Here is an 11,498-nt window from a genome sequence, read left to right on the forward strand (position 1 = left end):
AACATGACGTGGAAACGTTCTGTAACAAAGTCTACTATGAAGAAAGCACAAGACATCGAGGCAGAAATTAAGAGTATGTATAATGACTTTGCCAAGGACATGAAAATCATAAACCCTACATGTGCTCAACAGTACGAAGAAGGGAGCCTAGACCTGGAGACACTAATCAAGACTTTTGAAGAGGATATGAAAGCGGTAAAAGAAAAGGAGAACCCCACGGCCTCAGATTTTACCAAGGTCACTCAGATTGAAGCCATATTGGCCTTGTGTGCAGTAAATCTCCCAAGGTACACCAAACAGGTCACGAAGATGAAATGGGACAAGAATGTATGGAGAATTGGGCTCCTAAGTTTCAAAAACCCTACTTCCAACGCTTTGCAGGAATTTGTGGACGCCTTTTGCAACTGGAAATTGGCACTTGGTCTGGCCAGTGAAGATGAGCAAGTGGAGGATTTCAGACATAGCCCGTCTACTTAGTTTTAGTATCTTTTAATTTCCTCTAAAACTACTTAAACTTTTGGGACACGTGTCCACTTTTGGAATGTTCAGTTGTAATAATTGTTACTGATAACTGCCAAAGGGTCGGGTTTTCAAGGAGACCCTCTTGATAATCTAAAACTATAAGTATTGAACTTTTAGATAGAATAGGGGTCAGAAAAAGAAGTAGAAAGGAATACTTAGTAAGCTGATCGATTTTGGAATGAATGCTATGGAGATAGTTTTTGTCTGAACTTTGAATCGAGATAATAAAAGTTAGTTTATGGGAGAAATTTGAATCTGTGTTATTTGGATTATAGACAAGAAGATTTCTTTGTTAATGTTTACTTTTTCTTCCTATACTATCTTGTTGTCTTGAAGTGTTCTGTCGTAATGAATTCATTTGCTACTATGTGATCTTTAACAGTTTTTGTACATGGAAACGTGAGAAGCTTTTCAGTGATATATATATTGAACTTCATTTATTTCTGCCCCTTATCTAAGAATAAGGTGTGCAACCTTTATGCTTTCTGGTTAAAAGCAATCACATGTGTTAATTTAGTAGATTCATTGAAGATCAATGGAGGGAGTTGTACCTCATAAAATTCGGAGGGAGGTGAACCATTGAACCTACCCAACTGTTGTGAACTTACATTGTCCTCAAATACAGGGTAATACAGTCTTGTTAATAAGAGATTCTTGAGAAGACAAATCAGTTCGCTAACAGTAGTTATGTTTGAAATTTAATAAGGCTCATTTTGTAAGACCAACAACATGATAAGCATATATAAACCCTCATGGTCAGACTTGACCAACAGGTCATAGGAGGTCTAGGAAATGGGTAGATAGGGTCTTATGTTGTTTTTAGTCATTTTAAAAACAAGTTTGGTTAATTTTGAAGTCATAGAGTGCAAGATTGCAAAAGTTGTCAAAAAGTTGCTTGACAACTTTGACAGCTTTGAGAATAACAACGGTCAACTTCTCCAAACAGCCATAGAAGTTCAATTGTCTGTAGGGGAACTTGAGTTGGGCCTATTTGAAGGCCTTCGGGTTGATTTGGCACCATGTTGAAAAAATTGGATTAATGAATGATAAAGAATTTTACTTTCTGCAACTTGTGCTCTTCTAACTATTGCTCCTTTTTGAACGGATTCATAAGATTCTAAATCAATTTACAAGGCGTAGATGAACAAATTACCTATTCCCTAAAGTTGGTTTGGCGTCATTTGGCGGAGTTTGAAGGGAGCAAATCCCATTTTTGCTAGACTGGGTCTAAACCCCTAGGTTTGATAGGGTTTGTACATTAAAATGCCCCTTTCTTGAGTTTTGAACCTTGGATTTCAATGGCCATTGGGAAAACACAAGTAGAGGGGATCTACTTTACATTCCAAAAGGTTTTGTGCAGATTACCAAGTGTAGTTAGGAGAAACAGCGAGCCCTAGCCAAGCATCTCTAAGTGACTAGCCATGGAATTGAGACAAATTGGCTCACAGGGATAAAGGGAGCATGGGTAGTCAAGCCGCACAATTGAAGGTTGGAAAAGGTGTTAACAAGTTGTGGCAGCACATTCCCAAGCATTGGTTCAGAGGGGTGGAAGCAATTTAGTGGGGTTGCTTTGTAAATGTGCCCAGTTAGGTCTATTAAGCCAGTTTGAACCAGTTCGGGTTGACCGAATCAAAAGAAGAACCCAAATCCAATACTCGAGAATCTAGAGTCCTCCCAAATGGGTATTTTAATATGCAATTGGTTGGATGGTTATTTGGAAGAAATTGGAATAACAAGTGAAAAAGTGCATTAGGAGGGCTAGTAAGAATTAGGTATCTTTTAGGCCTAAAGTGTGGAGTTCAAATCTTGGACGAAGAATAGGTTTGGGAACCTTGGTAGTTTGCATCCAAATGACAGAGAATAGGAGCTTAAGGGTCTACTCATGCCTGAAGTACTAAATTCTTGTTTTACCACTTAGTGGAGAGGAGTATACACTCAAAGGATCTTGTCACACAAATAGTTAAGGGGTTGATCTTTGAGTCTTGCAGTCTGAAAGAAGGCTCTATAAAGTTGTTTGCATCTGAATTGGCTTCAAGAACAGTTGGGTCTTGAGTTACCATATCAAGGGGTATGAACCTAGTTGCCTATTTAAGCATGTTTGAGGGCCCATTACTCAAGTGCACATAATCCAGTCTGATTATCTCCTCATCACTACAAATAGGAGTACATCATTTTGAAATGAACTATAGAAGAATATAAATAGGGTGTGGATAGGCTATGTTTAGGCATGATGTGGCTATATAGCCTGAGACAGAGCTTCACGTCAGCTATGGATAAAAATTCTACCATGAACCACGTATGAATCTGGCTACATCGGTTAAACTACGAAATAGACATTTAGTGAGGTTTGTTATATGACTGTTGATGGATCCATTCAAAAGAAATCCATGGTCACAAATCTGTAAAACATTGTGCACAAAATATTAACATAGCCTTGCTAGATATAAATATTAAAAATGCTTTACTGGGAAAAAAAAGCATCAATATAATCAAATTCCTATTGCTCTGTAGGAAAAAAATGTTTTGTCATTTTGTGCATATGTCCAAATTAAAACAAAAATCCTCATTATTAGATTATACCAACGAAGAAGGGAAGAGAAGACAATTAACCTCTTCTATATCGATTATAATTCGACCGAAATGCCGAGCAACTTTAATGATGAGATCTCTCCAGAACTGAAACCTTGCTTCCCAATCCGACCTTTGCCCACTGAACGCCTTAAACCTTGCACTTGTTATCACATCATCATCCCAATCTGCTACTTGACTTTTTATAAACTCACCCACTGCAGTCCCCATTAATGCCAGTAAGGTTAAAACAATTCAATCTATGTTTTGTTGACAGTTGCATACCCAATAACTAATTTCACTCCAAAGCCCTTTCTTTTAAGCTAAAGTTGATTGAGAGATGAATATATCGATCAGAGCACAAATTGATCGCAACATGGAATGCTAAGCTAATTGCGTCTTTGAAGTTGAAGGGTAAAATAATTGTCGAGAGTGGGGGCTAATTGTTGTAATTTGCAGTCGTTTGTTTGTTTTTTCATATTAGTACTTGCCGTAAGTACTCGTGTGTTTACAAGTTTTCCTTTTAAGTAGTTTAAATTTATCTATTCTTAAATTTAATTATAATATCAATAAATTGTACATAGTTAAATTTAAGATTTTTAATTTACTAACTATGAATCATTTTAATTCTTATAAGGGGAGTCCATGGACTGTACAGCATGATAGTTTTTAACAATTATATTATTAATAATGTGAGTTATATCATTTGAACTTAGATTGTAAAACATAATACTTTCATACTTTTTAAGATTTTTAATATTATATTTTACAAATTAATCTTTTTCATTCAATTAAAAATATTATATATACTTATATTATACAATCTTTTAAGAAAAAAAAAAAAATATATATATATATATATATATATATATATATATATATATATATATATATTTATTTATTTATTTAAATATTTTATATATTATAATAAATTTATTAAATAAAAACTAAATTTATACTAAAACTAACAACAAGTACTCAGTCATTATATGACACTTGGTGTACTTGTGGTAGCACTAGGGGAAATGACGAAGTAGCTATCCAAGCTAACTTTGCACACTTACAATTTCTAATTCATATGTCAAAATTTGTCAATTTTTTCTATTAACTTTTGCAATAGCCGCTCACCAAAAAATTAGTACTTTTTGCACAAATGGACTAAGAAAGCTAAAAATGATCAACTATTAGTATATGTGTGATCATTATTAGTACGTGTTGATGTGGTGCCAATGCAAAAAAGAGTGGTACCTAGGTTGTCCAATCAAAAGAATTAAAATTAAAAATATTAAAGTTTAATATATAAAATTATAATTTATATTTTTCAATTTTGTCGAATAAAAATATTATTTACTTCAAATATGATTGGTTCACACATTTATATTTTATGAATGTTTTTCTAATAGCATCTTTGGCCTAGATTTTAGTGTATTCTAATGTTTAAAATTATTTATATTTTATTGATTATTTTCGTTAATTGACTTACTAATTGGTGCAAGAGCACCTAGGCTAACACAGCTAGTCTTGACTCTACATTTTGATTTTGACTTGTACTGACCCTAACCAAGTCAGTTAAGTGTGTTTGAACCTTAGAAGGTCATTGTTGGCTTTGTTCTTAGGTGGACTTGACTAGGTTCAATCCACTCTAGGTGGTTTGGTTTTCTTGCTTTAGGTTCTTTGTGTTTTGGGTGTTAGGAAGCTAAACTAGGGTTATGGGTCTTATAGCCTAGCAATCTGAGAAAGGTGTAGTTTTGAGCTATCTTGTCCTCTATGATATTTTTACATCCTTGTGCATAGGTTGGAGGCTATACCTAAGTCATTTGGAAAAAGTTAAGAAAAGATGTCAAAAAGATATAAATTGTGCAAAAGTTGTCAAATAGGTAAAAATGGTCAAAATCATGTGAATTGATGTTCTAGAGGCTAAATCATACCTAGACATCATAAATGGATCATAGTGAACAAATTTGGAAGTTCCCAAATGAAGGAAGTCAAAGTTGCTAAGGAATGCAAAAAGTTGTCAAAGTTGTCAGCAACTTTGAAAAGTTGTTTGACAACTTTTTGACTGAAAAGTTGCATAACGCAAGAAAGAGGTTGATGGTTATTCTAACTGTATACAACCTCTACGGAAACTTATAAAACCATAAGTGAACCCATCCCAAGGGTTGGAAGTTGTAATAAGCAAAGTTTTGCAATTGGATCCACAAGATATAGTTAAGTATTTGATAGTTTTTGAGTTCTTTTATTACATGTACGGACTAATGGATTGAAAGGCTTGTTTTTGTGTTTGATTCTTATTGTTCATATTGTTAGAATACTTTTCATTTTAGAGTTCAAGTTGATTTGAGTTCATTTGTGCATAGTTAGGAAATCATTTGTGCATAGACAGTTTGTTGTTCTTGCTTTGGCAGTTTTTGGGAAAATGGCTCCCCCATGAATCCTCACCATGGAATCATCATGGTTTTTGGGGATATGAAAGTGGAGCCCTTGTACAATGTACATAGAATAGGAAAGGCTTGGGAAAGCATGGCAGTTATTTTTAAATTGGTGCCCTAAGAGCCTTTGGTACATGCCTAGGTGATCACAAAGTTAATATGTTGATTTGTGTGGATGGAATTCACTGAGTAGTTCAATCTAAGTGTTGGAGAAGGAGGAGGGATGTGTGAAGAAGCCTTATGTAGAAGGAGAAGACTCCAAGGCTAGTTTTTCCATATGTTTTATTAGACACTAATGAATGGTGTTTGGCAATGTTAGAAACCCTTATTTTTAGGCATAAAAATAATAAGAGATTGTATGGACAAGTTGGGAACCTGAGACTATCATAGTATCTCCAAAAGGGTATCCATATCTAAGATTGGTTTGCTACCTTGTTAAGCAAAATTTGGAATTGTGGTCCAAAAACCAACTTTGGAGGCCTAATTCTATTAGGGCTATTTAGGACAGTTTTGTTAAGATTGAGAAAATTGATATGGAGACCTATGGAAGATGAGTCCAAGGGGTTAGGAAGAGCCTAAAAACTACTAATATGTATTCCTTGCTTCATACTAAAGGCATGATGAGCAAGTTTGATGAAATGGTAAGTTTGAGGGACTAAGGAGAACTCCATAGGAAGGAAGCAAGTGTGATAACCTTGGTGTAAATGGTTAGTACTGTGTAGAGAGTAGAATAGAGATCCTCTTGAGGTTAGGGTGACATATGGGAACCCTAAAAGGCTAGAAGAAATCCTAGTGAGTCCTTGGAGTACGAAAAGACTAGCAAGCAAACCAGCTTACATCGTATTGGTATCAGAGTGTCAAAAGATTGGGCTTGTGGATAGATGTTTCAAGTTGAAGAATCAGTTAGTGAGACAACAATGGTGACTAATGTAGAGTTAGCCAAAGAAATGGGTGAGAAAAAGGAGAGAAATAGGATCCTTGAAGAAGACCTAGAAGAAATGAAAACAAAATTAGAAGAAGCTGCTGAGGCAACTAAGAAGAAAGATTGAGAAGGTGAAAGTAGTGATAAGAGTAAAGAGAAGATTGAAGAGGAAGATCTCATTCCTAAACCTGACCCTTCATTAAATGAAGAACCATTCTGAAAAGTCATGAAGGCATTGGGTGGAAAATCCCTAGAAGGGAACCCCTTGTTTAGTGGAAAGATGGACACAAAGCTTGTGATGGACTAGATTGAGGGGGCCAAAAACCACTTTGAGTGTGAAGATGTGACCAAAAAACAAAAGGTTAAGGTAGCTAGGTCTATGCCAAGAGGATCAACCCTAACCTAGTGGAAGTACCTCCAAGAAGAGAGGGAGAAGATGGGCAAGAAAACCATTGCAAATTGGAAGGCCGTGGTGACAAAGGTGAGGGAGCAATACCTACTTGAGGATTATGAGATACAACTACACAAGAAAAGGCAAAGTTTGAAGTAGGAAGAGATTGATGTGGAAACTTACACTGAGGAGTTTTAGAAGTTGTGTTTGAGGTTAGGGCTTCAAGAGGAGGAGCCTCTAAAGGTGGCTAGGTATTTAGGTGTTTTGTGTTAGAGTTTGTATAAAACAAATGAAAACCATAATCTAATGTATGATATAGATTAATCAAGAGGAAATAAAATTGTCAGAATAACAATACAAGAACAATCTCTGATGTAAATGCTCAAAGGAATAATAGCTTGTTTATATAGGCAAGAGTTGGGAGAATACTTTGACAAGATTGAGACAAGTGTCTCAACTTGGAGGAAGTAGAGTGCTAATAGAATCAACCACCTACCATCCACCTACAATCTAGAAGGGTGGTGTCCAAATTGGAATTAACCACACGTGATAACTTAGGAGTAGTTGGAGTCAAAAGGATTACTCACAATATCCTCCTAATAATAATATCCAAGACTATATAATTCCTCCTAATTTATGAGTTCACCTAAGTAAACTTAATATAAGAGTTAAATGGAAAATAATCATTTAACACCCCCCCTTAAGTGCAACTTAGGGAGTACTATAATGCAATATATAGCTAATGGTTCCTTGCATCAAATCCATGTTAGGCACACATGTACAAATAAAAAGCATCCTCTCATAACTAGAGAAAAAGGAGAAAACCCAATGGGACAAAACTCCTCTCCAAAAGAGAGTAGAAATGAAGCTAAAATCATATACAAGAAGACAATTGCCGCACCCCAAGAAAAGAATGCAAGTGAATGAACTTGTTCTTAGTGAAGGGTTTGGTGAAGATGTATGCAGTCTGATCAGATGTTAGGTAGTACTGAAGGTCAGGGACCTTCTCATGAATTAGTTCCTAAATATAGTGCATGTGAATCTCAATGTGCTTGGTCCTTTGATGATGGATTGGATTGCAATAAATCTAAATAGCACTTTGATTGTTACAAAATATGACTATTAGCTTTTGTAAAGGAATGTCAAACTTGGTCAGGATGTGTTTAAGCAAAATAGCCTCAGTGGCTGCATTAATTACTCCTTGGTACTTAGCTTAAGTGGATGAAAGAGCAATAGTAGATTTCTTCTTGCTTGACCAAGAAACTGGACCAAAACCAAGAGAGAAGTAATACCTAGAAGTAGACTTATGATCTTGAGAATCATCTGCCCAATTTGAATCTGTATATCCCACCAAGTCAATATCCAAACTCGCTACATAATGAATCCCATCATTGTGAGTACTCTAGATGTAATGAAGAATCCACTTAGCTACTTTCCAATGTAGCTCATGTGATTTCTGCATAAATCGAGAGCCCATGACCACAACATATGAAATATCAGGCCTCGTGTGAGTCAAGTATATAAAGCCACCAACCAATTTATTATACAAGGTAGCATCAACCAAGGGAGAAGAACAAGAAACCTCAAGTTTGACCCCTAATAGAAATGGAGTCAATGTAGACTTGCAGTTGGCCATGTGAAATATGGAGAGCATATCAAGAGCATACTTAGGATGGAAAATAAATATATTGGAAGATGACTAAGAGATCTCAATCCCTAAGAAGTAATAAAGAAGGCCTAAGTCATACTTTAAGAATTGATCATGAAGGGCACTTATGACTATTGTGATGTGAGATGAATGATTCATGTGATCAACAAATCATCAACATAGAGGACAAGGAATGTGAGAGTATCATCCTGCTACAAGTTGTTGACATCTGGATAAGAATGACACCGAGTGAACCCAATTAATAGAAGGAAGGAGCCCATCTTTGCATACCAAGCTCACGGAGCTTGTTTAAGGCCATAGATGGACTTTCAAAGGCGGCAAAAAAGTGTAGGATCATGAATGAACCCTTATGGCTACTTCATATAGATCTTTTCCTTAAGGTTGTCATGAAGAAATGCACACTTTACATCGATCTGATGAACTTCCCAATGATGGATGCAGCAATGGCAAGGAAAAGTTAGATAGAATTCATCTTTTCAACTAGTGCAAACGTCTCAAAGAAGTCAATTCCAGGAACCTAGGAGAATTCTTTGGCAACTAGGCAAGCCTTAAACTTTCTTTTGATGAAACAATGTGGTGTGAAGCACCCAAATCAATAAAGGCAACAACTATTAGGGCCTTACCCTTTCCTTTTCCTTTACTTGATTCTTTGGAAGATTCTTGGGATGAATTTGACTTGACAAAATTAGGCACTTTGATATTGTTCCTTTCAAGAAGATGAGACAAGTGATCAATTTGCTTCTTCAAACACTTATGTTCATCATGACCAAGTTTCTTACAATAGGAACATGTTGTTCTCTCCTTCCTAGGCTTATTGCTTTTTGAAGAAGATGCATTATTTACTACTCTTGGAGTAGAAACTTGATTATTTTTTGCTTGGTACTTTTGTTTCTTTTCTTTCATAAGAATCGCTCTTTTTTCTCTTGTGCCCTGATTTGCAGTCAATGTATGAGACTTAATGGCTTCATTGTGCCCATATGGATCAACTTATCCTACTCCTTTGTGAGTTCATTAGCAAACTCATCAAGAGAAGGCATTGTGTAGTTGTTTCCTAAGGAACTTTTAGTAGCATAGAAGGTGGAGAGAAACGAGAAATATGTAGGATCAAGCTTGGAAAGAATACATAGAATTAGTTGTGAATCTTTCTTCTCAATTCCACATTCTTTCAACTACAATCTTAAAGCTTTCAACTTAGTGAAGAAGTCTTGAATAGTATCAAAGTTACATGGATTTAATCTTATCAATTCATTCTCTAAGTGATGCCCTCTTAATTCATCTTGCTTTCTAAATAATCCTTCTAGTGTTGTCCATACACCATTAGGAGTTGTAGATGATTCCACATGAAAGAGAAGCTCTAGAGATATAGCCATGCATAAGGTATCATATGCTTCATCACATTTGTTGTGACATTTAGGCTTTTCTACAATTAATGTTGGTTCAATTTCAAAACCCATTGTTACTTTGTACAACCCTAACTTCTTAAGATAGATTGTCATTTTAGACTTCCACTCATAGTAGTAATAGGATGTGAGTAGTGGTATTGTTGATTGATCCATTTTAGTGTAGAAATAAATATTTTTGTGTAGAATGAAAGAGAAGCAAGTTTAACACAAGAGAGTAATGAGAGTACAAGAGAGTACACATGAGACTACCCCCTTTTTACTAGATCAAAAATCACCCCCCCCAACAAGCAATGATTTTGACACATTATAATCTAGTGCTTATACAATTGACACTTTTACAAAATATGGATCAAAGTGGACTTGATTTTGCAATTAAAACTTTCAATCTGAAGCAAATGAAGAATTATACAATCAGGACAAAGGATTTCTATGAATTCAAACTATTACAAGTGCTAATTTTGGCCAAAGGTTGAAAGTAGAGTTTTCATCCAAATAAGACTATATTTTTATAGAATATTTACATTCTTCTAAAAAAATCATGCACTTAAAAATAAAATGGCACTAAAAAATCTATCTATATGATCCTGTACGATGCTTCGAAAGTTGCAAAATGTAGTATTAAACAGGTACAGTCATTAAAACCTACAATAAAAAAATTCCAAAGAGCTCCGAGCACCAAATAGGATGTATTATATATGCAAATTCATCCCTCAAGCCTTTCGGACATAATAGAAGGGTCTATTTGGCCAAAAAATGCTATGTTTTGTGTGCCCTTCTCCACATTTGAGCTCTAAGCATGTATTTGTAATTGATGCAAACAAACTTTGATTTGGATGGATTAAACAGGTACAGTCATTAAAACCTACAATAAAAAAATTCCAAAGAGCTCCGAGCACCAAATAGGATGTATTATATATGCAAATTCATCCCTCAAGCCTTTTGGACATAATAGAAGGGTCTGTTTGGCCAAAAAATGCTATGTTTTGTGTGCCCTTCTCCACATTTGAGCTCTAAGCATGTATTTGTAATTGATGCAAACAAACTTTGATTTGGATGAAATAAAAGCCGATTTTGACTTTTTTGAACCTTATAGATGCAATAAAACTATCAAAATGACTCTATCAATCAACCAGAGTGCTACAATCAATAGATTAAGAAAAACCACATATATGCAAAAAAGGGATTACTGAGTCTTCATAAATCCTTTTTGATTATCCAGTTCATTTAGAAATGCAAGAGAAGAGCATACAAGATTTTACAAGAACTCTAATAAAAAAGATCTACTCTTTCAAAATTGCTCTAATACCATGTTAGAATTTGTATGAAAACAAATGAAAACCAAAACCTAATGAAAGACATAGATTAATCAAGAGGAGATAAAATTGTTAGTGTCAACACACTTAAGCCATTTACTCAGTTCATGCCAAATTAGTAATACCTATCAAGTACAACATTCAAATATTTGACCATGCTAAGTTACAATGAGTGTCAAGTCACTCAAGTGTTGAGCAGATAGACCATGCCGAGTGATTCAGGAGCTGAGTAAACAGTGGATGCCGAGCAATGTAGGTGCCAAGTTAGAACAAAAATACAA

General features: G+C 35.2%; 1 protein-coding gene across 1 annotated transcript in view; it reads right to left on the reverse strand.

Moving 5' to 3' along the window:
* LOC149559653 (SNF7 family protein) overlaps positions 1-3,585 on the reverse strand; it is a 129,696-nt gene extending 126,111 nt beyond the window's left edge. The window contains exon 1 of the mRNA XM_089824232.1: positions 3,133-3,585. Coding sequence (XP_089680358.1) covers positions 3,133-3,321 — 189 coding nt within the window. The 5' untranslated portion in view covers positions 3,322-3,585. The remainder of the gene's footprint in view (positions 1-3,132) is intronic.
* Positions 3,586-11,498: the final 7,913 nt, after the last annotated feature.

The sequence above is a fragment of the Cupressus sempervirens genome, chromosome 4, assembly GCF_028749045.1.
Source record: "Cupressus sempervirens isolate cs-2001-9-10 chromosome 4, ASM2874904v1, whole genome shotgun sequence".
In the NCBI taxonomy this organism is placed as follows: Eukaryota; Viridiplantae; Streptophyta; class Pinopsida; order Cupressales; family Cupressaceae; genus Cupressus; species Cupressus sempervirens.